This window comes from Corvus hawaiiensis, chromosome 2, assembly GCF_020740725.1.
Source record: "Corvus hawaiiensis isolate bCorHaw1 chromosome 2, bCorHaw1.pri.cur, whole genome shotgun sequence".
Lineage (NCBI taxonomy): Eukaryota > Metazoa > Chordata > Aves > Passeriformes > Corvidae > Corvus > Corvus hawaiiensis.
In genome coordinates this window covers 6,620,692-6,648,416 of record NC_063214.1, presented here as the reverse complement: position 1 = coordinate 6,648,416, position 27,725 = coordinate 6,620,692, and the positions used below count along the sequence as shown (strand labels likewise).

At 37.8% G+C, this 27,725-nt stretch overlaps 1 protein-coding gene across 3 annotated transcripts in view; it reads left to right on the top strand.

Annotated features, from left to right (window-relative positions):
• The window catches only part of CADM2 (cell adhesion molecule 2), a 589,355-nt gene that overhangs the window by 487,131 nt on the left and 74,499 nt on the right, over positions 1-27,725 (top strand). For all 3 annotated transcript variants that reach the window (XM_048292379.1, XM_048292361.1, XM_048292370.1), the window contains one exon: positions 11,383-11,473. In XM_048292379.1, the coding sequence (XP_048148336.1) occupies positions 11,383-11,473 (91 nt within the window). The remainder of the gene's footprint in view (positions 1-11,382; positions 11,474-27,725) is intronic.

Here is a 27,725-nt window from a genome sequence, read left to right as displayed (position 1 = left end):
TCTGGTGTGGGCACCTTATTCCATGTGGTTGTTGTGTGATTAAGAAAGGGCTCCAGAAGGTTTCAAAGGAAGTTTGGGAGGGAAGGAATATTTTAATAATATTAAAAGTAGAACATTCAGGAAATAAAAGATAGATAGTTCCATTTCAGAGGAGTAAGCCTTCAGGCATAGGAGAGAGGAAACCTGTGATAAAAGGAATGAAAAGACAGAGGGCATGGCTGTGCTGGAACAGGAGCACAGTGAGGTTATCCCTGACCCTGTTCCAAGATGGTCCAGTTGCAGTGTCCTCAGGACTGGCTGACTGATTTTCGAAGCTCCTAATCTAACCAGCTATCAATCACTATAAAATGATTTTTTAAAAAAAAAATCTGTATTGTATTGGATAAGACTGAAAATTACAGAATCTGTGATAATTCACAGCCCAGGTTTCCACTCTGGTCACCCTCAGCCTAATGAGACAGTGCTGTTTCAGGACTCCTCTACAGAACAGTTGTGGGGGCTCTTTATTTCCAAGAGTAAAGACTAGCAAGCAGGTGAGACAGTTAGGAGGAAAACATAAAAACATATGTAGAGACCATTACCAGAACCCCCCAAGGAAGAGAAATTTGCTCTCCATAAGGATGGGGTGTATATTATTCAAGAAGCAAGCCAAATTTTCATTTCCTGATGCTACTGCTTAGTTACTTTTATATAGACTAAACTTTAGTTTATATAAACTAAACTGTCTGATAGGAATGTCAGAAAAAGGACTGAAGGGGTGTTTGGGAATGCTGAGCATCCAGAGCTCTTATTTAACTCCTTCAACAGTTTTGGATGTGCTACAGTTCTTAAGACATAGTCAAGTAAATTTAAGTCAGACACAACAGAACAATGAAGGCTTTAAACAAAAGAATCTGAGAAAGCAGAAGTTACATGGAAAGGTCATGTGCTGCCTCAAAGTTTGGCATTTCTTTATAACATGGCTTAGGCAGAAGACTTTTCTTTGTCTTTTTTTTTACTTCTCTTAACAGAAGAAGTGAGATAAAAACATAAATAAGCTGGAGAGAGCACAGTGTAAGGCAATGGAGGTACTAAATGGAACAGATTGTTTACTCTGAAGAAGTGGCATGACAAAAATAATTAAACAAGATGTAAGTTGTAAAACTAAGCTTCATTGCTTGCATTCACTGGAGAAAACAGAACTGATTTGCAAAGAAAATATTGTTTCTACAGTATCATTCATGTGTGTATGGGACTTAATGCATAATTCAAAAACCAGTGACCCATTCTGTAGAGCCATGTAAAGGGGAGTAGCTGTTATGTGGTGCTGTCTCCATGGAGTGGCACACACTCAGAACTGGGGTGACGGTGCCACTTCTGTCCTCCACTTAATTCAACAGGGGCTACTGATGTGTGCACGTTTATCTCTGCCTGTTTTAAGGCCAAGCACAAAGTAGGTAAGAATGATAAATGAACACATTATGTGACAAAGGAAGGTTGTAAGCATTTGAAATGGAGCAGGGGGGAGCTGTGGAGCTTTGGTGTTGTACCTGCAGCTTCTCTTTCACCTTCCCAAAACCCAAAGCTCCATGTTGTGTACTACAACATTTTACTTTATTTTGTTGTAGTAATAGTGGTGGAGGAGCCTGGCATGACCAGCAGGTGAGGTGCTGAAACAAGTACAATGAATATCTTTAACAAAGTACCACATAATCAATGTTCACAGAATTAGTAACCTAAATGGTTTCCTGCGAGGTTGGTGCTCAAATTCAGGCACTCACCTACTATGAGTGTCAGGAGGGAATATTTGACTTGTCAGTCTTTCTTTTCCCCCACACTGGCATCCAGCTTCTTGTTTTCCGTCCAGGAGAGTGCTTTTACACTCTCCTGTTACAAGCTGTTACTACTCTTTCCTACAACAAACATAGTTTTAAAAAAAATTAAACCAGATGAGATTTAGATTGATGACACAACAGTCATCAAAGAATCTCAGATAACAAAGGGACCATATGCTGTTCCTGGTCCTGCTTGACTGTAAAGCAGTTTTAAAGGAGTGTAAAAAGAAGACATTAGAATATCCATGTGAATATGGTACCAAGTATTCACTTCTATCAAACCTAAGTATTTAAGTACTATCATAAAGCTAAATTTCAGTACTATCATAAAGCTTAATTTCACAGTGTTGTTGAATACTTTTATTGAAATGAAACATCATTGCCGTGGCACAATCACTTGAACTAGATTGACTCAGACACAAATATTACTAATTAAATAAATTTTCAGATACATAATATTGATTTTTTTTCTCTCATCCATTTAAGCAATGAGTTATTCATTCTATTCTGAAGCAGAGCATCAAACTTACTGTATCTCCCAGGCTACTTGGGTGAAGTTACCAAGGCAGACTTGTTCCTAAGTGCTTATTCAAGCCAATAGTGCACAGACAGAAGCCATGCTGCTTGCCATTTACGAAATAAGCCAAATTTGGGGGAATGCTGATTCACAGCTGTAGGATGCACAGCTGGTAAGTGTAAAAGCTATTAAAAACGGTGAGCACTTGCACAGAGCTGATTAAAATGCTCCTCTCTCTTCTTTCCCATCTCATTTGGGGTATCCAACTTGATGTTTATTTTTGTGCATACTGGAGTGGTTTGTCCTTGGAATTTACTTTTAACGTCCCTTTTTTCCTAAGCTTATTTGCTTACATTTTTTAGAAACAGAAATAAAATTATGTAGGAATACAGAATTTTCAATGAGCTTTGTAATTGCTATCCATGTATGAAAATTATGATCTCATGTTTCCAAAGGGAAAAAAAAAGTTCCTGAAACTGTCCTATGCTTACTCCAGTGCTAATTAATCTAGAAAGTAGATACATCATCATTTTCAGAGGTATCTGCTTATTTTATCTATGCATCTGGAAATGATGGAAAGATTCCAAGGAAATAAGAGAGAGAAAAAGCGCGATGAAAAATGTAGAAGGCTGTGACATAAATAGATTTCACAAACATGCATTTTGAAAAATCAGACAAAAATGGGTAGAAAATAAATGAATTAGTCTCTCAGGAAAAACTTTTAAAATCTTATCATCTGGCAGCCATTTATTACCAGGTAGCAATAATCTTTTATTATCAGACTGTTAGATTTTTATAACATTTTTTAAAATGATAGCACCAGAACTGTTGTTGTTCACTGCCACAATAAAATATCTGAGAAATTTATGGAAGCTTTTCAATATTCAGAAGGTTTGTGGTCATAAAATAAAACCATGAAGTAAAGACATGCTGTTGGTAGCTCATAATTTAGCTAAACCTGTAAGAAGAAAAATGTGTCGTAATGAACCAGTTATAGCAATTTGCACTGGTACAAAGAGGAAACGGTGGTTTCTGTTCAAAAAAAAAAAAAAATACAAAACAAGGTAAATATATTAATTTAAAATGGCAGAGTAAATCTGAGTATTATAGATCCAAGCAGAAGGTGCTGCTACAAAAGATTAAGTGATTAATTCAGAACTTGGAGTAGTCTGGAAACAGTCAGTGGGTAATGGGAGGAAGGTGGGGGTTATCTTTTTCCTTGCCAGATGATCTGGCAGCCATGACATGGATGTTACACCATAGAAAAGGTCTGTGTATTTTATCTGGGCTGCCCGGAGCTCAGCTGAGTGTGTTCTAAACTGGCAAGTAATTAATAAGACACGTTCCCTGTGTTGCTTGGGGTCCAGGAAGGTAAAACCTGGCGTCCATGGGATGCTCACTGATCACTGTGGGAAGAACTGCTCTGTCACACAAGCACAGCTCTCTTCCTGAATGGATCCTTTATCATATTCCACGCTGTTGGATCCCGTACCCAGCTAGGTTGTTAAACAAAGTTTTTTCTTACTAGCAGTACTTTTAAGGCTTTTTAAGTCATTGAGTATAGGAGAAAACTTCTAGTGACAAAAGGTAATTAAAACCATCTACTCATCATCCTCAAAGATTAAATAAGGAGGTAGTATCAGTGCTTTTAAAAGGAGGATTTTAAGTCACACTTGTAGCACATCCTGATGTACTGTGAGCACTTGCTTCCTCTGACAAACCCAGCTAGTGAAGTGTTTGCCCCTCCCTGGATCTTTCCCGTGCCTTTCCTTTTGCTATTAACATAATTTGCACTCAAACAGCAAGTCCAGCAAGGATCACAGGTTTCATTACAACAAACTCAGCTTCTTGGTGCAGCTGGAGAGGTGTTCATTACATAAACTACAGAGAGAGAATCACCTTCAAAGAAAACATGCATCAGAATCAAAGTGTTCCAGCGGAGGCCTCGGGTCAAACGATGTTAATGAGCTGCTTTCAATTATTTATGACACAATTAGGGACAGGATTGTGTTTGCCCTGGTTTTGAGATAGGCACCTGACAATTTGGCTGCATGGAAACTAATCTGTTAGGAGGGCCTTGTTTTGGAGGTTTAACGTATTTGTTGTAACGATACTGTGTAGAGATGTACATTTTTGTTCATGACATGCTGATGACCATTTGTTTGACCAGCTGTGCCTCCTTTTTTTCTACCATTCTCATGATATTTAGCTCTTTTTACTAGTTTGAACTTGCAAGACTAAGTAGGGCATTAAAAAAAAAAAAAAAAAGAAAGGAAAGAAGTCCAGAATCCCTCGTGTTTTAAGAAAAAGAGATTTGGACAACATATAGCACACTGATGTGTGCCATGCATGCAGGAAAGAACCTGACCAATGGATTTTTCTTTTTGATCCCTGAAGACTCACAAACTAAAATAATTCAAGAGATTAATCTTTCTCTATGCACCTCGTATATATTGAACATTATATGTTACTGTCACCAACTGCGACATTTTTTTCTGTGCCAGGTCTTTTAATATTCTACAGACCAGAAAAAAATGCTTTCTTTGGTGAAAGAAAAACAGAGGAAGTCAAGAGAAATGTGAATTCTTCTTGATACTATTACCCATTTCCTTAAAATTATGTGAACCAACCTACCCAAAAGTAAAAGTTGAGACTAATACTACTTTATGAACTGATTATTGCTCAAACAGTAAAAAACCTTTATTTTAAAATATTAATTATTGGACTGCTTTGATCATGACAAAATCATGCTAGCCATGTACAAAGAGAAGATCCAAACATTTGGCAAAATTACTGTATAGCATGCAAAACCTAAATAGATAATACTACAGGAGATTTTAATTGAAATGTGGTAGAACCCATGTCTTCTGTGATGCCATTTTACTTTGGGAAGTAGGAATTACAGACTTCATGCAATAAACAAGTTCAAAAACCCAAAGACTTCAAGGGACACTGCACTTTATATGAAATAATACTGTGGAAACACAACTGCCCTAGCTGATTATATATTTGTTACCAGTTTGGACAAGGCTTTATTAAATTTGTGTTGGTATTAGTAAAATATCTAAGATCTGCTTATGGCATTGTATTTACATTTATTGATTTTATTTTAAAAAAAGAAATTAAACATTAAAAGAGATTGCCATCTTTGACAAGTAAGAGGGCTACTCTAGGCCACAAGCTCAAAAAGCCCTTTAAAAAATATTTAAGAAAAATTTTTGCATGTAAGGCCCAAGTATGGATGTACCAAAACCATTTGATGCTAAGTATTGACACATTCCTAGGAAATGGGTGGGGATTATTAAACTTTTTGAGTTTTTATTTTTGTGAATATCCTAATCTGGCTCTAGAAAACTTTCCTAAATGTAAGATGAAAGGTATACTTCATGTTATGTTGGCACTGAATGTAAATAGAAACAATTTACAGAGTACCGAATTGCTTGAGGAATTCTAACTCGTGATGTGTATTGGGCTAAGAATTTTCTAATACCTGGGGGTTTTTTTAGCATGTCAGAATATCCTGGTTTATCCAAACTAGGAAATAGGTAAGAAAAAAAGCCTTTTCAAATTCAAAGTGAAATTTTAGCTCAAAATCTGGCTGGAAGGGAGGCCTTAGCATTCGTGGCTGACCTCTGGTATTGCAGGGGAGGTTCTTGCACTCTGAACCACACCAGACCCTTAATCCATGAACTCCAAAGGATTGAATGTTCAAGTCTCTGAATTACTGTCAAATAAGTATTTTGCTAGATCTGCTGAACATGGTGTGAATACCTCAGTACTCAGTGGAATAAGTAACCTCTTTTTCTCATCAATCACTGCATGGGGTCTAATAACTAATCCTGATGGATTGACTACCACTTCTCACAAAGATAAAACTACATCTAAGTGAGGGAGTGTAGAAGTGGCTTCCTAAGACTTGGAGGTAGAGCAGGCCTCTAAAATGTAGAATGTTGAAGTACAGGACCCATCTTTGGGGATTAGTGACACTATCTCTGTAAGTGAAAAAAAGGAGTGACCTTGTTCTGTTCTGCTTTCTGAATCTTCAGCCACACTGGAAGATATTTGGGGTGCTAAGTTTAAATTTCGTAGTAAGTTATAGCATTTATTTATTTTTTTAAAATCTGTAATTCAGCAGAAAACTTGCAAGTTAGGAGCCCTGACTTGGATCTGTACATCTGATACAATATTCCTATGTAGATTTCTGCAGAGGAGAACCACTCAGACTTTTTCTGTTAATCCTCCTTTCACTGGAAGGCCAATGAAGGCTTTGAGCAACAGAGAGATTTACCTTTTAACAAAATGTGTAGAGAAATCTAGTTGCAAGAAGTTTATACTGCAGCTAAACTAACACATATCTCAAAATTACCTGGAGAAAAGTCTGCTGCATGGTTCTTTGCATAGGTGCATTTTCAGCACTCTTTGAGTTCTAATGACTATGAAATCATGAATATTCCTACTCCTGAATAGTCTACTGCTTCCAATCATTGTTTCTTAAAGTGTCAATGAAATATATGTACTCCACCCACCCTGACATCTGCCGAAGAAGAAAGGTGGTCTTATTTTCTGTTTCTAGGATTGTAATTATTGGCTGAAGATGATTACATTAGGGAAGGTTTACTTGATAAAATAGCATGTTCCAGTGATGACATCATCATAATGCTACCCCTTTGTCTCACAAAATGATTTTTCGTGTGCTTATTTCTACACACCTGTTGCTGATTAATGCCCTAGGATGCAAAGGGTTACACTTTGATTTCGTGACTCAACCAGCAGCTGTGAGTTCCATGAAAGGTTTTGCACGCTAAGGATTGATGGGACCAAGGACTTCTGAAGATACATGTGAAAAATAGGCTAAATTATGCTTTTACTATCTTGGCACTAAGAAGAAACTAGTAGAGATTAATTGTCTGATTCTGTTGTTGGCCTCTTTCACGATCTTAGCAAATTTGTAAACTTTTATGAATTCAGTTTTCCATTTTTACACTGTGTTTGTTGAGGGTTTGCACATGAAGTATGACATAACTTTTCATGGGGGAGTCTTCCAGCAGCTTTCATGGGATTGCTTTATAGGAGTAAATTTATGTGAAGGAATTTAATCCTGCATGTAACCTTATAAAGGCTTGGTGATAAAATAATGTAAATACATACTGAAGTCTATTTGACTTCAAGCGATATAAAAACAACAAGTGCATTCTGAAAGCAAACACACAAACCTTTAAGCATAGAAGATCTGATTAAGAGCAAAGGTCTAGTGACTGATAAGAACCACCTTTATTTTGAAAATAGCTGCAAAGAGATTAAATCAATCAGTAATGCAGTTCTGCAGGGTATGAATGTTGCCATTAGTTTCTGCTAAAAGAACAGCAGAAGTCAAGCACTGAAGTGTTTAATTTCTTCGTGCATCAGGTAACATTTTTTACCAGTGTAAGCTGGTATCAATTTTCCCCATATGTTTACTGATTTTGTGTGTTGCTGAAGATGACGTAGCCTGACCAAAAAGCAATAAATCTTCCCAAAGCTTTGAAATGGGTTTCCTGCTCTTGTGAGATGAGATGAACCCAAATCCTGGAAAGATGGATGAAGCAGAATCACTCAGTGGAACTTTTGCCTTTGGTCCTCTGAATCACGAAGGGTTATATGAAAAAAGCCCCATGCCATAATTCTTACCTGAAGCTGGTATGTCCAGAAACAAAGGAGCAAATTCTATGCTTGTAGAGGGTAGAAGATGTGTAAAGACATGTTTGAATCTCAGTTCAGATTGGTGGTAGCAATCAATTGCAACTCATAAGTACCTCATTACTCAAGCTAAAGACTGGAGGGTCGTAGAAGCTCTCACTGTTGGAAATGGATGTAACTTAAAAAGTCACTGGGTGCTGAAAGCAAAGTGTTTTACTGAGAAGACTTGCTGTGGTGCTTACACTCTCATAAACCACTGGGGTTTTTTATAGAATTGGACTTTTCCTAAGTTTATTATTTTTGGAATACTTATCTCCTCCGTAATATTCTTAGAACTCAGGATAAGGACATATTTGTAGGTATTGTAAAGAAGCCATAGTTGCCACTCCCTTGTTCACATGAATTCTGCTTTGAATATTGATCCATGGTATTTTATTGTCATGAACTTTCTGGGCCAAACACTAAAAAAAAAAATGCAAATTATTGAAGTTCTGGTAAGTTCAACTGTTACAAGTTGGTATATTTCTACTGACTTTAGAGGAGGAGAAGATCTGACCCACATTAAAACCCTTGACTCTACTGCTTTTGTTTGTTTTGGTTGTAAAAGGAGAGGGTTTTTTGAACACATCTACATTACTTATAACAAGCTGATGAGCATAACTGAAAAGAAATCAACCTCTTACTGCATTACAATTCTGGATTTTCTTTCTTTAGGCTGCTTCGTAGTGTTGGTGTTTGCTGGAGATCAGGTGCTGTTCCAGTTGTTATGATTAATACTTTTAAGTGTGACAGGTCAGAGCTCAAAGTATTGATAGAGTACATTTATACTCTTCAAATTCTTCTTAAATGAATTGTCGTAGCAGGAGGTAGTATTTTGTAATAGCATTTTGTGTTCTGGAAAAGTATCTGTCAGCAGGGTTTTATAATCTTTGTTAAAATAAGATACTTAGGTTAGTTCTGATTCAATTCAATTATTCTGAAGATTTCTTCTCATTTAAAGTATTGATGTGAATGTGAAAATAGGGGGCAGGTTTATCTTAAAAGTTTTCCCTTTTTAAGTGTACACTTTAATTCTGGAGAGAAATTAAGCGTGGCCTTAAAAAAAAAAAAAATGGAAACAGTAATACTAAGAATAAAGCACTCAAAATAGAATATCTAGTTTTTGCAAAAGAGCCATTAATAAAATGCAAAAATTTTCCATTGTTAACTTCCCTAAAAATTATATATTGAATTAAACCCTGTGTTTCCTGCTTTAGAGAAACAAGTAGTTACTGTTTAAGTCAACTAGCAGGGAAAACCACTAGGGAATATATTTCCTACACTACTTTGTTGCGCCTTAGAGAGTGAAACATAAATATAAGACCTTTCTTATTCTGTGTTAGTAAGCTCTGTTTAGAAGTGCATGGAGAACAGAGAGCTGTCTGGTGTATTAAAGTACAAATGGGAGCCTCAAGTTGGGGAAAAGAGCACTGCATTGATCCATGCAAGTGAAAGCATAATTGTCTGGAATCCTGTCTTCAATTTTATGTGGGTCATTTACAATATTGCATAAAATGCTGATAATTTTTTTGAAATATTTAAGCCAGGAATAATAGCTAGATGGGCCTTTAATTTCTTCCTTCACTTGTGGCTGTCAGGATTACTTCCATCAAAGTTTTGCTCTTTTTCATATTTCTCTGGAAACCTCTTGATCTCATTGCATTAGTTGTCTCCCTCCCTCAGTTAAATTCTTCATGTATTCCTATCTGATACTAATTTGCTCCTCTGGTTCAATGTATAGTCAAGAGAGTAATTTATTCATCTTCAACAGCACCACTGAAATCACAGAAGCACTTGATGCCCTGATTTATTAAGGCACTTGAGGTCAGTGCCTTAAGCATGTGCTAAAAATGAAGCAAATGCCAGCCTGGCCTCCAAAGGATTAGTCACCTGCATAATGGTTTGCAGGGTCCTGAAAAATATGAACTTGTGGAGCAGATTTGCTACTGGTGTAAGGTTAGTGCAGCTGTTGTGGAAAGCTGAATGAGGCTGAAAATACTTCCAGTGGAATTACAGTGAGTCTGCACTAAGCCTGCCCCTCTTCTGTCTTGTGCCATGCTGTTACACTGTAAAAATAAAAATCAAAAGTTAGAAAAATATTTCCATCATTTTAATTGTTCAGATGTCGTTTAGTGTTCACCAGGATTATTGGCATCTCCATGAGAAACTATATTGTTACAGCATATCTTTTTTTCTTTTCTGTTTGATTTTATGGGGTCATACTGTCATGCTTTTCCACATTTGCTTAATAACAGAACATCTGTGGTGTCACCATTTAGGAAAACAGCAACTGCAAGTTGAATGAGACAAAACTTAGGTACCCTAGATTTGCAGGTTAAAGTGGTTTGTATTAGGAAACTATAGAGAAAGAAACTGTGGAGAAAATAGAAATTTTTCTTTTTAATCTGATCTTTTTTTTCACTATGACAATGAACTTTTTTTTCTTCCTTTTCCTAAGGAAAAGGAATGTGTTACATTCCTTTCTTTTTCATCTTTTTTTTTTTCCTTATAAAGGTGCCCCTCTAAGTCGTGTGTTGACTATGAGAGTATATCGCCAGCTGGCAAAATTTTTTAAAAGTTAAAGATCTACTTCAAATTATCTATTCTGCATGAATTCACAGTAGCTATATTGTGTATCTTTTTGCAATTAAAGCTGTAAAACTAATCTCATCACACTGGACAGATTGCAGACTCTTCTGTAGTGCTTTCTGCAGATATTTGAAACATTCTCTTTGCAAATTCTGTTTAAGATTGTTCTGTTTTAGGGGCAGCTTTATTGCATTTCAGAAATAATATCCTGTAAAATGTCGGTAACAAGGTATTTTATCTGAAACCTATTGTAGCTTTCTTATTATGAGTTTCAAGCTTCTGCAACAACAAAAGGGTTCTTATTCAAATGTACACTATTGCATTCATTCCTCTAATAGCAGCATTCCATCAGATCAACCTAAAAATAGGCAAACAATTGCATGGAGTAGTTTTTATTCATCCTTGATGTTTTTGGGTTTTTTTTATTTTGTTGCTAGATATCAGACTTTCAGATAGTCACATGGAGTATTTGTATCAAATACAGAAATAAAAAAGTTGTTTCCTCTGAGTATACACATGCTTTCTATCTGTGTTTCCTAGGGATATAAAAAGTTACTGGTTTAGTTACATTGGTCATTTTTATTGCCTTCCTGAAGACAATGGAAATTGCACAAGGCTCTGTATGAAACGGTCTCCAAGTGTAAATTACATCTATGGTTTAGTCTGTTGTAAATAGAGAAGAATGTATTCTTAGATAATAAATCTTTTTTGTGTATATCAACAAGTTGTCTATTTTTTTCTTCCTAGATACACCTTTAGTTAAAATCATTTCTTCCAATTCATGGCCTGAAGAAGGACAATCTATAATTTTGACTTGTGAATCCAAAGGAAAACCAGTGTAAGTGATTTAACAAGTAATATGTTTTTTGTTATTTTACTTATTCTGCTGTGACTGCAATCCTCAGCTGCAGAAATCTGCTGGTTTTGTCTCCTCCTGGGGTGTAAAGTACTCTTTGGTATAGAATACCCCTTGAAGCCTGTCTTCATTAAGTGTCTTTAGAAGATTGGTCTTTTACATTGTCATCTATTTTAGTTTTCAGGAAGAATTCCAGCTGTGAGAGTCTTTTTTTTTTTTTTTTTTCCACAGTCAGCTATATCAACCTGAAAGGTGTGCAGGTTTAATCAGTCTCTGTTTACATCATTAAAGTGATGATAGAAAACATCTCCCGAAAATTTTCCTACCTCAACCAGCCTCAGAAAAAATACATTGAACCTTGGCTGCCGTTTACAGGGGAATTTGAAGTTTAATTACATGTGCAAGTTGGCAGCCTGTTTCTACCAGGATTTGGAAAGGTGTAGCCTGCTTTAATAATATAAATTGTTTTCCTTGGGAATTATCTTTGCTGTAAATATCTCTAAAGACAGATCTGCCGAGCTTAACTCTTGCACAGAATCTGCTACTTAAACAGACTTCATTCTTGAAAACAGGATCTTCCCAGAAGACTTGTTACATATTTACTCACATATATAAATAATTGCTAATATTAAGTTACTATGAATCAAGTTTCTTAAATATTGACCTTCTGCTCAAAAGATCAATCTATAGTGTAGTGATGATACAAAGATTTAGGATGGTCTTGAAAATGGTAATGGAATAATATTTTGGATCTAGAAAAGGTGCAAATTGCATGACAAGAATCATGTCACTTTTGGATGAATTTTTCTCTGGTGTAACTTTAGTGACTTTGTGGAATTGCTTTATTTAGGAGCCTGAAGTCAGATTTAGGTCAAATAAGGCATTTAAGTTCAAAATTTCTATTTTGAAAAACTCTTCTGTGTTATGTGTGGCACAATTTAAATTCTGTAGGTACTTTTCTTTTTTATAGTATGTGCCTGCATCATTTTAAAGCAACTCCTCCATCCAGATCTTGGCTGGGCTGAGCAAGTGAGCACGTAGATCATGCTTCTGCTCTGCTTGAGACAAAAACACTGGAAATCCAACTAATTAGTCTGACCTGATGCTCAATGTAATTGGTCTTCTGTATACCTGTGTACTTCTGATGTGTTTGTGTTTCTGAGAAAAATACTTCAGTAGGTAACACAAAAATCCATTGTGAGCCATCTCTTGCTTTTATAATGTACCTGAAGGAGAAGGAATTATTCTTTTACCTCATATCCCTTGAGCATTCCCCTGGGTATGAGGATCTAGAATCTGTTTCCCCGTTATTTTCAAATTCTGCCAAAGATGTCCAAGTGCTTAATTTTAGGAAAGAGGTCAGTACTGATTGCCCTGAGTGCACCATTGGCTGAGTGATACTCAGCATTTTCCCTGTCTCAGTGTTTTCCTCATGACTTAACAGGTGACAGCTACATGTGAAGTGCTCTCTTTGGCTTACAGACTTGAGGCATTCTAGCTCCTCACTCACCAGCAGGATAAGGGAAAGAATCAGAGGAGTAAAAGTGAGGTGCCTTGACATGCACAATATTTTCTATTTGGTACACATAATATTATAGACATACTTTATACCATTAGGAGGCACTAGTTAATAATTAAAACAGAGCTTTAATTAAGGTGTTTACTGATTTATTTTTTTATTTATTTTAAATAAAACACTTTTCTATCCTTAAAGGATGCAAGTGCAAGCCTTGCATGGGGTTTTGAAAGGGCGGCCAAAAAAAAAAACCTTCACATCACAAAATTAGCAAGACAGGAGACCTGTATGTGGTAGCCTTTGGGGCACAAATATTTTGCCAATAAATGCACTTCTAATTGTCCAGGCCACAGGAACTGCCAACATCAGCTGCTCTGTATTGCTTCATTAGGTCAGTCTTTCATGTCACAGGGCCAGTAATAAATAGGCATCCTCCTGGGAGCAGTTTGCAGTGGCTTAGCAGGAGAAACAGGAAATGCCATGCTCCCAACCTGATTTGTGAGTACCCATGGCTTGGAGAGAGAGAGGAATTGGAAAGGTCCACAGAGCCCAGATATATCAGTGTCACAAGGCAAGTGATGAACTGGGGGCTTTGTGGAGAGCTCAGAGCCAGCCATGGTCCTTCACAGCTGTTTGCACACTATGGGTTAATTTCTATATACTTTATGTCACAGATACAACAGCCTCTCCTGAGTCACACCAGTAAATGAACTCGTACTTAGAGGTGCATTTCTCGTGCATCCCAGAGCAATTTTCACAAGCTTCAAAATGACATTTGAGATGAAAACTGAGAAAGAGTGAAGCCAGGCGGTGGCTGTGGTGACATTGATGATACTGATATCTGCTGCTGAGTAATTCTTTCCCAAAAGGGAAAAGCAGGATGAGGCTAAAGCTAGAATGTACTTACATCATCTTACAGCTCATCACCAAGCCCTTCCTGGAAGGGATTCTGTCCCTCAAACTGTGTGCCTCGCAGTTACCCAGATACTGTGTTTCCAATCTACTACACAGTCCTGAGGAAAAGCCCTTCCTAACTTACAGCCCTGCAGCAGGAAATGGGAGGGAAGACTTGCTCAGACCAACATCTCTAGGAAATCAACCGCACTCTGCATCTCCTGCTGAACCAGCATCCTCCAGAGATATAGAAGAGGGACAAAGAACAGCTGTACTAGGTGTTACATCTGGGTCCTGCTGAGGTTTCACAATTTAGGGTATAAGATTTCACTTGGCCAGTCATTAGCCATGACTTTGGACAGGAGAAAAAATGTCCTCAGACCCTTGGATGTGAGCAGCGTCAGTTGTCACAGTGTGTGAGATGGGCTGGGATTATCCCAGCCTCTGAGGTTTCCAGGTGCTATGGATGTCACCCCACATTTGTGGTCTTGGTACAGAGATCCCAGTGTTGCAACAGGGGTGCTGAGGGTGGGCTAAGGGGAAGAAGAGAAGTTGGGGGCATGGGAGAGGGGGTGGAGAGGAAGATGGAAATGTGATTCAGTGAGGCAGCATAAGAGGGTGTAAGACAGACTGCACTAATTCTGTAACTGTGCTGTTTTACCTCTCTGCTCATCACTGGGAGGATGAGGACAGCTCTGACTCCTGTCAGACCCTGTGCTTAGTTCTGTTACTCAGATGCAGCAGCTAAAAATGACCTTCTTTTGGGTAAGCACTATGTTGCTGCAGTGGAAATGTGATGATACCAATAAAAAGAGCAGGCCAGGCTTCCTGCCTGTTATGTGATGGTTTTGCAGAGGTGGGCCATGGGGATTTGATGATGTTCTGATCCAACTGTGTAGCACTTTGGGCACCAGCTCTAAGAAAGAGCAGAAGGCTGGTGTTTGGACTATTGTATGAATAAATCTGTGACATTTTTAATTAACATTTTATGTGAAGGAAAAAAGGTAATGTATTCATCAGTTGACCACAGATAAATATGCCACACTATAGGAGTATACCCTATTATCTGTAATATTTTAAGGAAACTTGAGATATAGCATTTGTGAGGATTTTGTCCTGCTGATGAATGCCCAGCTGGTGGAACAAATTTAAGAATTGTCTTTTGGAAAAATTTGAATAGGTGTGTTTGTGTTAGCTTAGTCTTTCCTTTTACAGGACTCAGTCACTGGTTTCTTCACCCTATTGACCATTTTGATAATATTGATGTCCAGGGTTGTTGTGGTTTGGGTTTTTTTTCTCCCAAGTGCAGGTAAAAATGTATTTAGCCATTTCTCTGCATAGCTTAGGTCAAGACAGTCTGTACTTGATGTCACTATTCAACAGCATTAATTTTTTGGAGGTACTGTTGTGTAGTTTCAGACCAAATTGAATCTCTTGTGTTTTCAATCCTTAGCACTATTTTGTCTTCCAGTGTTTTTGGCTGGATCCCTGGACAGTTGTCAGTCTGTAACATTTTAATCAATGAGCTTGCCTAATATGTCTGTAAGGTATTGGTGAATCTTCTTAATTTATTTATTCTTTTAGAGTAATATAGTTTTACCTAAACTTTGTTTATTTTCCAAAGAAGGAAATGTACTTAAACTTCAGAAATCATAGGCATCCTTTTTATGCAATGTCTAGACTATTCTGAAGTCATACTGCCTGACAGTATTTTGAGTATTTTAAAATAAATATGAGATAGCTGTGACAAATCTAAAAAGTAAAGAACAAAATGATAATTTACAGTCATCTGTGCTTACAAAAATTTTTAAAAGCCAGTGTTTTCTTATTGCAAGCTGTAACTTCTATACACTGTTGTGTCTTAACTCTATAGTCTAGTGCCCCAAAAGTAAATTCAAAAACTGACCCATAATGAAAGAAAGGTTCAATATTTAATATCCTTAGTCAGTAATCTCATCAAAGCATGCATGAAATATGTGAGTTTTTTAAGTCAGTGTCATTTCAGGAGAAAAGACGTCAAAATGTAATGGAATAATTAGGGCACAGGAAACAAAGAGAGAGTTAGCTGTCTCCTGTGTGCTTTAGAGAAATGCCTTTCCATTCCATGCAGCTCAGGGGAATCATAGCACAGTTGGTTGACTAATGTAAAGTGAATATTTGGCCTTGTTTGGGATAATAGGGAAGATTTTTATTTCAGAAAACTCACCTAGTATCACATTATTCGTGAGCTCATGAAAGTTATAGAGAAAAGCACAATCAATAACAAACACTAATATATACAGAGTAGTATAAAGTATGGACAAAAACACATTTTAATGTAAGAAAAGGTGTTTGCTTTTAATAATGAGTGCACACCAAAGAACTAGGCTTAGGCTATAAAGTCATTGTAAACGATGTGTATGGTATCTCCACAGAATGTCTTGTCTTTTGTAGCATCTATTTAAAGAAGACTCCCTTGAGTGAGACAAACATTTTGCAAAGGCTGGTGGAAACAAATACTAATGGTAACAGAGAAACACTCACCACTAGTCTGTCAGGGAACCCAGACAGTGGCTGATTCATTTGAGAAGGACCTGACAGGGCTCTAGGTGAGACAGAGAAAAAACAGTGAAGGGAGTGAACTCGTATCCAGTCATTGGAAAGCAGCAGAGCCTGGCCTCAAACTGTCTCTAGTTAAACCTGCTGTTAGCCACAACTCCCAGCCACAATGCTTCTCAGCTTAGGTGTTGGATTTTACATCCTTGCTGAAGTTCCCTGCCTCCCATGAGAGACCTGTTGACCCATTGACAGATGTATCAGTACAGCAGCTTAAGGAACACATTCCATCACCTTTGCCAGGTCTTTGGCATGAAAGAGTTAAACAGGACCCAGGACAGACTCCTGACGAAATCTGCTTTTAACCAACCCCTGGGTAGAGTGTTCCTTCAGCTCCATCAATGGTCTGGCTGCTTTTTCACCCACTGAGTGGTACACACATCCAGATAACAGTGACATCTCAGCCTGGGTGCAATGAAGGTCATTGGAGACAATCACCAAAGACTTGCTAGAGTCAAAGTAGACAACACACACTGTCTTCTTCATCTGCAGATCCTGCCAATTCTGCAGAGTTTTCATGTTTGGTAGCTGAAAAACTTCCAGAAACAATTATCTCATGAATCATTTTGTCACAGGTGTAAGGATGAAAGGTATTGTAAAGAAAAGAGCAGGATCTCCTCCTTCCTCTGAATACTCACCTGAGTTCAGACTTTGAATTAAAGTCAAAAGACATCTGAACCTGAGGAAGGCATTTTGAGAAATACTAGAAGGGACACATTTCGATTTCCTGATTTTGTTTGTGTGATGAGAAACATCATAATGATTTTCTTCCTAAAAACTGTGGCAGGATATAACCTTTGAAGAGGATTCTTGACTCCTACAGTGGAATAGTAATTATGAATGGTAGCTACGAATGATCTGTATGTCTTATTTGATGCCTGCCCTCAGAAGAGAGAATTAAAGGAGTTCCTTTGGACTGTTCATATGGGGCTTTTTTTCCCATAGTGTCTGAGAACTTAGCAAATATTTAAATGTTTATTTTTAGCACACCTTTGAATTATTAGATTATTCAGTTGCCTCGAACTTACAGCTGGGAAGTGAAGCAGGAAAAATTTCTGAGTTCAAAATTGACAAATAGGTGATGTATCTAACATTGATCACAGTCCCTATTTTCCCAAGAGTATTTGGAGTGACACAGCATCCCAGTCAGGAGAAAGCTCATCCGTGGTTTAAATCATAGCAGTGAGTTCTTAGCATGCCTACAAACCTGTGCTCGAGAGTGAAATCAGAATCTAGGGCAGAAAATTGCAGAAACCCACTTGACATTCAGCCGCTAACGTTTTGGCGTAAGCAGTTTGCCAGTATTGCTTTGAAACGGCATCCTAATGGCAGGTTTAGACTCTGAACCATTAGTCTAATGGCCAGCCTTTTGTCCATGGACAATTTTTTCTGTCCTGCTTTGACATGATGCGCTTCCCAGCTTCTCTGGCAGGTGAGATGGAGGTTCTGTATGAAATTATCTCATTTTCTACATAGGTTTTATTCACTGCTCTCTGGACTTGTGCCATGAATACCTAGCAGCCTAGAAAGGAATGCTGGTATCAATTCTGCCTATATGAATTATCATAATCAATCTGGAAAAGCATCCATGTTTCTGTGTTTATAAATCACCATGCAGAATGAATCCACAGCCCGAACTGGATGCTCAGGCAGTATCAATAAATATTAATGATTTGTTAAATTGGATAAATTTCTCCGTATCCACGATGAAATATTACTCTTGCAAAACATGAATGTGGTATCAAAGTATTTCTCCCTTAAGCTTCATACACATTTGTGCATAAGAAATCCTGAATTGTAAGAGTCTTTTTTCCTGGTTCCTCTGGAAAGGACCACCTACAACTGAAATCAAGAAATCAAGTGAAAAAAAAAAGCGAAGCTAGTTACAGGAGTTCCACTGCTCTATGTTTAGATCTTTGTCTTAGCAGAAAGTGGATGATTTTGAACAAAACTGCTGTGCATTTAAGAAACCAGGAGCCTCCCTGGTGTTCTTTGCCTTGATCCCAGATCTAGCATTGACTGAAATATCTTTATCTGATTTATGCCTTCTGAACACTCTGAGTTTACAGTGAAGTTTCCAGGGACACACGTCACACACAGCTTTGGGCAAGGTTCTGTAAATATATGCTTGAATAAATTCCTACATGTACAGGACAGGGTATTGTATCTGTGGATACAGAGTTGGAGAAAGGTAAGAAACCCTCCTCACAGTTCTCAGCCCTGCATGCCTTGTCACTGGGAACAGCTCTCAGGATAGCTCAGGCTCTCCTATTCCTGTCTTTTGTCTTGCTCTCTGTCCATTCCAAGTTGTCTTTCTTTGAATTTGGTGTGTTTAGCAGTTAGATAGAGCCTGTCTTCTGCAAATACAGCAGGTATCTCTGTCCTGTCTGTCTCTTCACCCTTGTTATAGGTTCTTGAAATGTTCCTACTTAGTCTTTTTTTTTTTTTAAACAGTGCTTTTTCATCTCTGTGTCTTTATCCCATTTAGGCTCTCTGTATGCCTTTTTCTGTTTGGAGAAGTGTGAGCTTCCATTTCTCCAAAAGGAACTTATTCTCTTTGAGTAGGTGATTATTAACTCAAACCCAGCCTCCTGTTAATTTACTCTGATGGAATATATCCCATGTCAGCCGATGTTAATCACTCTGTATCCTGTGATTATTGCCAACCTCAGAGAAATGTTGACCAATTTTTAAATTATTATGATTTTGAAGGAGTTCATGCTAATAATATCTCCTGCCTTGGTTTTGTATGCATCTATTATCCTTTATATTTAATGAGTGCTCATTTTCAGTAAAATGTTCTAAAATCTTATGAAGAATGTCATATGAATTCTAGGAAAAATTCTGCCTGGTGAAACTTTCCAGAGAGGTAGTTTGTCTTTGCAGGAAAAAGCCAATTATTTTAAAGGATTGTGCAAATTATCAGCTTGAGACTTTCTACACCAATATTTCATTGACATTACACCTCCACTGTAGAATTATGCCATGATGTAGTAGATAACATATTACAAAGCAGGTAACATTTTTGCTGAGATAGAGCATGTATATTCAGTGGCTTAAATTTCAGTTTTTATTAAACATCCTGTCCTTCTGGGAGCTTGTATCTTTTTTTCACAGCTGGGACGTTCTACACTTTTTTGTAATTTCCGCCCCCCCCCCCCCCCCCAGTATTTTGCAGAGTGCGGGGAAATTGGTGTTATAAAATGTGTGACACAGAAAGAAGCAGGTGGGAGCATTAGTGGCTGTCTGAAAATTACACTTTACAATAAAGCCTCCTGCAGTGCTTCAGAACGTCCCTTTTAGTGTTCTGTAAAATGATCACATTGCCTAATAGGTTCAATTCAATAATTGCTTTTCCTCTTTTTTAAGCATCCCTTTTTTTGCAGTGTTTACCCATAAAAGTGCATAAACTACAGTATGAAAAACAACTGTGCACAGCATTTTTAGTGCTCGTTAAATCCATTTTGCATGTGTATGGCTTTTGAAATAATTCTTTTTCTTGCTCTCAGGTGGAAACACATTCTAAAATAAAAAAGGCCCGTGAAATAGAATAATAGATAAAATTGAAATACAGAGCAGATAATTCTTACTGAGTGCTAGACTACAAGTTAAAACATGAGAAAGAAGTTTTGGGAGAGGATATGGTGTTCGGCCTTTAGATATTTCACTTTCTGTACACAAGTGTTTAGCTGCAGTTACACATAAAATTATAGAGTTTTTGAATTAACCACTAGCAGTAGAACACAAAAATACTCATTAGTAGAACTTCTTCAGCGCAAATCATGCTCGTTATACTTACTATGTTTCACAATTCTGGAATATGCCCAGCAGATGCTATGTGGAACCCCCAATGTCATGGGGAGCACCAGCCCATTGAATATCTGCATTTCTACCCCACATTTACAGCAGCAGAGTACCCTGAGAACCTGTGTGTGATGTAAGCTAGCAGGGTAATACACCATCCTTCTAGAGGAGCTTAACACTTTGGTGAGCATAACCTCAGAAAAAACAGAGATTATAAGATAAATAGGATATGTCAGGCATGACAGCAAATAGGTAAGAGAAATAATAGATTGTGTTAATTTATTATTAGTGTAACAAATTTTTAATTGTTTGGTTGAGGTAGTTTTTGACTTTCTGTTGCAAGGAAGATCTTGGAGATTTCTCAGACCTGAGCTTGGCTGGTTAAAAATGAAATTTCCACATCCATACTATTTAAAGCATGACAGTAAACCACTTTCAAAACTGCCATTATTTAAGAGCTGAGGAAATACTGAGACTGTGATTTGTAGTCTTGCACAGGAGAACACTCCTCCAGAGTGTGCTCCTCCAGGGGCTGCAGGGCAGCCCCTGCTCCTGCACCTGGATCACCTCTTCCCATTGTTTTAGTTTATTCTTGCTTAGGAACATTGGATTGGTCACTTTTAAGATGAAATTGTGAAGATTTACCAAGGGTTAAGTAGCACTGGTGAGATGGACTGTGTTATCCCAGCAGCAGGAGGGGGTATGGGTGTCTCTGAGGGATGGTGGGAGGGAGGTAAGTGGGAGACAGATCAGTGTTTCTACTTACTGTTGCTTTTTGATTATGATTTTTAGTTGGTTTTGTATGTTTGTTGGGGTTTTGTTTGTTTTTTGTTTTGTTTTTACTTTCTATTGCTCTCAAATATCCCCAGCCTACCTTTTTACCTCGTACACACAATTTCTAGAATGCTCCAAAGGGAGTCACAGACTGAAGGAGCTCTCAGCACCATCTTCATTCAGCTCATTCTTTAAAAAGTATTTGCTTGACATTTACACCTAGAGGCAAAAAACAAAGTCTGGGCAATTATATGGTAATCAACATCAAAAAGAGGAGCTACATAAAAATGAAGAATCTTGTTAAAAAGGAGCTATAAGGGGCAACTAAGAGAATTAAATCTTTCCAGGCAGCCTGAGGACTATGTTAGAAAAATAAAAAAATAGTTTAGAACCACAGGGTCAATACATATCACCTAGCAGAATCCCTTGAGAAGAAGTAGTTGGTGAGGCTAAACAGAAGAGAAATCAAAGTAATGAAGAGGGCGAAGCTATAATTCGAAAAGCTGAAGTTGTTTTCCAAAGGAAAGAGAAGATTCTTAGATCTTGGCAGATTAAATATAAAAATTCAGTAAGCCAAACCACCAAAAAAGCAGGGAGAAAAAAAAGTATGTAAGGAATAACTAGAAAAGAAACTTGAAAATAAAAGGGGGTTTTTTATTAAATAATTCAAAGTTTGTCAGTACATTTTTTAAGATCAACTGAGAATCAAGGTTTAAAGGGAAGCCAGATTAATTTGCTACATCCGTATTTTCTGTGACAGAGGAAACTGGGTGCATTACAGACTGATTCTTTTCTGAGGTGTTCACCACGAAGATTTAAATGGACTGCGGACGTGGTTGTGGAACAAACAGGAAAAATGAGCGGTAGAAAGTCAGCAGGACCAGAAGGTTTTCCCTGGCATTCGAAGGGAATTCAAGGATGAGATTGATGGATTATGAGCTGTGACAGGAAACTTAATGCTTAAAACCACCTGGCTAGCTCAGGACAACAGAGCTTCAGGAGACATCCCAGAATATGGATGTCTGTAGAACTGACATCTGAGCTTCTTAAATACTAAAATTTATAAAAAAGACTAGAATTAGCAGACGTCTGAATAAAGACAAAGTTTCATGGGGTTGGAATTCCTTTCGCAGAGGGAAAAGCCTATTTTATAAACATTTTGTAAACAATCCTTGAAGGGCACAGCGAACACACCTTGTGGTGGCCTATTTGGTATAGAAGGGAAACATTACAGATATTTCCAAAATTGTAAATGGTACAGAGGTAGTTGCTAAGGACTGCTGGTTCATTCTCTCTACAAATAGAAGTGTTTAAGAGTAAGTTAAACGAGTAAGAACCAGTTTTTGCAAAGCAAGGACGTGATTTTTCATAAAATGACTGGTAAACTTTGGGAATTTGTTGTCGATGGATATGACAGATGGTGAAAATTCAGTAATTCAAGGGAAAACTGCCTAAGTTCATGAAAAGGCAAGTCCTTAAGGTTTACAGAGTGTTTTTAAACTGTGCTTGGTATTAGAAATGCCTGAGATCTGTGCTTGGCCTGGTCCCTAGATATCTGCTTATCCCTGGTGTTGGAGATAAGGGACTGGGCTAGCTGAACTTTTTGTCTGACTCAGTACAGCTGTTCCTGTGCTTCTAAGAACTGAACAAAGGCTGTTGTGGCTTGCTGGGTCTAGATGCTAATGGAGCTAGATCCCATGGAGAGCTTGAGGATATCTCCTTTACAGTGCTAAAATTACTACTGTGAAGGTACTAATGAATAATTTTCTGTGTGAGAGAAGTTTGTGTGAACTAAAGCACTCCACTCTGTCTGGAGATAATAACACATTTGGGAAAAGTAAAGCAAACTTCTCTTAAGTAAATAATGTTTGTCTCTTTTTCCCTTTATTGTACTAACATTTCATAAGTTATTATTAGATGCAAAAGAAATTGACACAAACCGTGGCATAGAACTTAGCTCTGAAATACAAATAATCATAAGTTCCTAGTGTATTATTATTATTAGGATATATTATCTTGAAAGCATAAAAAATTTTATTATTCATTGTGATTTAATACAGTGTGCTTCAACATCAGCTTTTTTTGACACTGGTGAAAAAAAATAACTGAGGTACAAAAATTTTATGGTGTATTTTCATTCCTTTGGTGGTCCTGTAAACTGTTGTATATAGCAACAAATATTTACTTGCTAAGAAGATCTTAGACCTTAGATCAACAGAAGATCTTAGAAATGTCATTGCTATGGCTAGTTATTAATGGTTTCTTACCTGGTGAAAAAAAAAGATATTTTGCTTCATCTTCCAAACTTCACAATGTTCTTACATGCATCGAAAGTCCAGAACTGCATACCTTGGTTAATGAGGGTTGGTACTGAAGTCCTTGCTTGTCATCCAAGATGCAGCACTGGTGCTTTCATCAGCTCTCTGGGTGTTGCCACTGCACCTCAAGTGCAGGAAGGAATTTTAGTTTAATGAGGCTTCTCCTTGACAGCAAATGATTTCAAACAAGTAGTATTTTGGACAAGCAAATAACTGTGGATGAGATTTTCAACTGTTTACTTAATGGAAAAAGCAGAAATGAATCAGCCACTCTTCATTTTCCTCTTTGATTCTCATGCCAGCAAGCATTTGACCTTAACTCAGAAAACGCAGCTGGCGTTCCTTAGATGGGATTTCTTGGCTTATTGTAATAACAGAGACAAAGTTTCTTGTGAATGTTGGGACACAGCGAAGGCAAAATTCAAAACAGTGCAAATTAGGCATGTGAACATCTGTCAGTGTGGCAGCCTGAAATATCTAAGCAGTTGAAAATAAGGACTTGTCAAAGGGGAAAAAAATCTCCTAATAATATTTGCTCATTAATTCCATGATATACCCTTCAGACCTCAACTGGCATTGAGGATATGACCAACAGACATAATGCTGGTTAAGGAAAAAGAGAAAAAGGAACTGAAGACGCGGTGTGGCAGCAGTTACTGCCTGCTTCTTGTTTATTGCAGTCCTCACCATTATCTCTATGTGGCACTTCAGCATAACCTATGTAAACCAGGCTAGTTTAAGAAAATGTACCTTTCTCAATCCTGTAATAGGAAAATGTAAAGCATTTAACATTAGTTAAATGGTGCTGAAGCTCCTTCTGCTGTTTTTTCTCTGTTATTTCCGATGCATCAGTATTTTCCCCTGTGCCTGCTCCCCTGGCTGGGGATGCAGGATGCTTGCAAACTGGTGTGAAGGGACACGGTGTTATAAACAGGTCTGAGGATGTGCCAGATGAGAAGATGTTATTTTCCTCTGTTCTATGACACATGCATAGTAACTAAGGTGTGCACATCCCATCATTATGCTTTGCTGCAGCTTTCCTATCCCCAGCAGTACTTCATTAACATTAAGAACATAGTTCCTGGTTAATCCTGGTAATTTTCAGCAGCCATTCTGATGCATCCACTTGAGCACCATATTATTCTAATACTGCTGCCATTTGCATGTCTTTGAAATACATTTTTTCTCAGATATTGTCCATTTAATCCACGGCGGTTTCCATCACCCTTTGTTCTTATAGTCATGCTTTACTTACAACTGATGAAAAAGAATAATCTACTAATTTCTCAATAGCTGTTAAAGGTTAAGAAGGAATCAACAAGGTGTAAACAGCAGCATGACAAGCCCAAAGATTTAGCTGTTTGAATGCTGACTACATAATTAGAAACATATAGAGCTAGAATTATAGTGAAACCAGGCCATTAAGATTTCAATATTTAATCAACAATTTTTCATGTGAATAAAATTGTTACATGCCATTTATCATTTCAGCTGTACTCTGACAGGAAAGAAAAAGCCTTTAGGAACAGCGATAAAATATTTAAGGAAGGTGTGACAATTATTCTTTATATTCACTTATCTGTATATAGTTTCTCCTCTCTTCCCTTCCCTACTCTTATCTGAGAGTGTAGGTCTTAGCTTATGAGACTGAAAGGAAAAGGATTTGTCTTTGTAATTTGCACATCAATATATGGCACCAATCCCAGGCAGAACAGGGGAAGGGCGTGTATTACCGACGTGCTCCAGTGCTGATCCAAAGTACTTTCAGCTCCAGAATTTTAACGAAGCTTTCAGGGCATCACTGTTTTTCTGTGAGTGGACCTCCCTTCTTTCCCTGTGTGAGACTGCCTGGCCGTCAGTGTGGGTCTGGGCTCTGCTGGATTTTCATTCTCCAGATTAGGGGGCAGCTTCATGGAGCCCGCCTTCCCCTACTGCAGCAGTAAGAGAGATGCACCTTCTAGAGGTCTCTGTCCCCTTGCTTTCTTGCACAAGCTCCTAAAACCAAGGCTGTCACTTGTCCTTAATTACTGATGTGTCATTAGGTGTATCTTATCCATTGCCTGTGAGAGCTGCTGAATGGCTGCACAGCAGATAGTACATTGTGCACCCACCTGAACAGGTGCAGCATTGTGCAATCTGGCCATATCAGGCCTTCAGTACAAGAATTCTGATACAAAAGCAGCGTCTTTGCTACTTTATGGGAATTGGAAAACACCTTATCTAATCTGTGGCTGCGTGCAGCCCAACCTGCAGATGTTTCCTGTGAAGTGTTACCTGCTGCTTTGTCCTTGAGCCATTGCCTGTTAGCTCACAGTGGCCATCACTCCCGCAAGGCCTTTGCTGCCCAGCAAGTGAGGCAGGATTTATGACATAAGGTTGTTTAATGTGGTTTGGGTTTTTTTGTTTGGTTGGTTTTTTGCTTTTTTTTTTTTTTTTTTTGGTCTTTCCTGCTGCTGTGCTGGCTTGCACCTCTCCTTCTGCCTTTTTAGCCTCAGGAATTTTTTTGAAAGACATGTTGTACTTCTGTAGAGGACTTTTCTTTTTTCCTGGTTAAAATTTAAAAGAAATATAAATTATTTATAAACTGGCAACATAAAATGAACAGTGTAGCCATACATACCATTGTTTTTTAAAGACAAGGTTTTAAAGCAGGCTTCTTATTAAAGCTGTTCGTAAACTGTAGAGGTTACAGTGTTTCCTCTGAACTTAAGACGTTTTGAGCCTCAGACTTTAAAATACATATAAAAAAGTGTGGTTATTAACTGGCTACTCAAAGTGTTCTAAAATACTTGGCATTTTGATTTGAACTACTAAAAATGCATTAAAATATCCAGGTCTTTTCCAGCTTTATTGCAAAAAAAAAAAATTAAGTCAGTGCCTATTCCCTGACCTGATGGTGTATTTAAAAGAGGTTTACCTGTCTTCTTTATCTTCCGTCCTATTTGCTCCCAAGTGGAGGCCTGGCCTTGAAAATTTGGATTTATGGCAACCTCTTTCTCCATCCTCTATTTTTTGCTTCTAGATTCATAACTGATGGGAGGCTTAAATTAATTCAAGTTCAGAAAGTTTTGCCTTTCATGGATATAGTTGCCTGCCTGGTGCAGAAATGTCTCAAGAAGTAATAAAGGAGTAGAAATTCCCAGTCTGTTGTTTGGGAAGTTGGTCAGATTCAGAGAAAGCAAAAGAAAATGGAGGGGGGATGAAATGAGGCACCAGAAGTTTGAAAGCAGGTGTAGCATATGAAGAATGTGGGAGAGATTTGTGTGAAATGGGATACTGGGAGGACAGGTTACAGAATGGCAACTACTCCCTATGGCATCTTCCTCACAAACTTTTGTTTGGTTTCCTTTGTTTGGTTTTTTTTTTTCAGACAATCTTTTTGTCCATTTCTAGCCTCCCTGCTGCTTACAGTAGCAGAATACAAGGGATATTTCTGATGCAATTCACCGATAAGTTGTCTTCTGATTTCACATAAGTTCTCTTGTTGATCTGTCTCATGACTATGAGAAAGCCATTCTCCAAAATGTTATTCACAGCAGGGTTTTTATACTTCTCTGAGAAGATTGTGAATAATACTGGAATTAGGTAAGAAGCTTCACAAATATATATATATATATACATATATATGTATGGATTAGGCACTTTTCAGAATATTAGTCTGATATTGCCTTGCCTTCTTGAAAATGACTAACAAAGGAAATGGGGTTTTTTTTGGGGGGGAGGGGGTACATGATACTCACAAAGGGAAAAACTAGAGGTAAGCAGTTTCAAAGAATTTGCAGTTATAGTGGCCTTGGGATCAATTGGGAAAATCTCTCCAGACAGAGAGCAGCAGCATCGCACAGTTGAGGTAAAGGTTGAAAGCCTTAGGTCAAAGGGTGTCCTAGATTTTAAAGGTGCTAAAGGATAAAAGGAAATGGATTATCAGCCTGATAAGAGGAAATACAAAAAAAGAAAAAGATAATTATGGCAGAAACAGAACAGTCAACTTCTCACAGGCAAAGTTTTTTAACCTGAAAGGAACTTTAATAGCAGTTGCAATGAAATGTTAGAGTGTAGATAGGGGGAAATATGAATATGAAAAATTACTCTCTTACCCTGTAACAAGATATACACTATATCTTTGGATAGAAGAATAAGTATCTTTGCTTTGAAAAGACTCTTGATTCACTTTAATCAGTTGCTGTCACAGTCTGCTGAGGGATAAGGACTTTCAGCTGCAAATTTAGTCTATCATATCAGCCTGGTTAGCACCTGTAATCCAGCGAGGGTGAGAGGACTGCCTGATTTATCCAAAGCAAGATACAGGCAGGGAGGTCTGGAACCTAAGTAT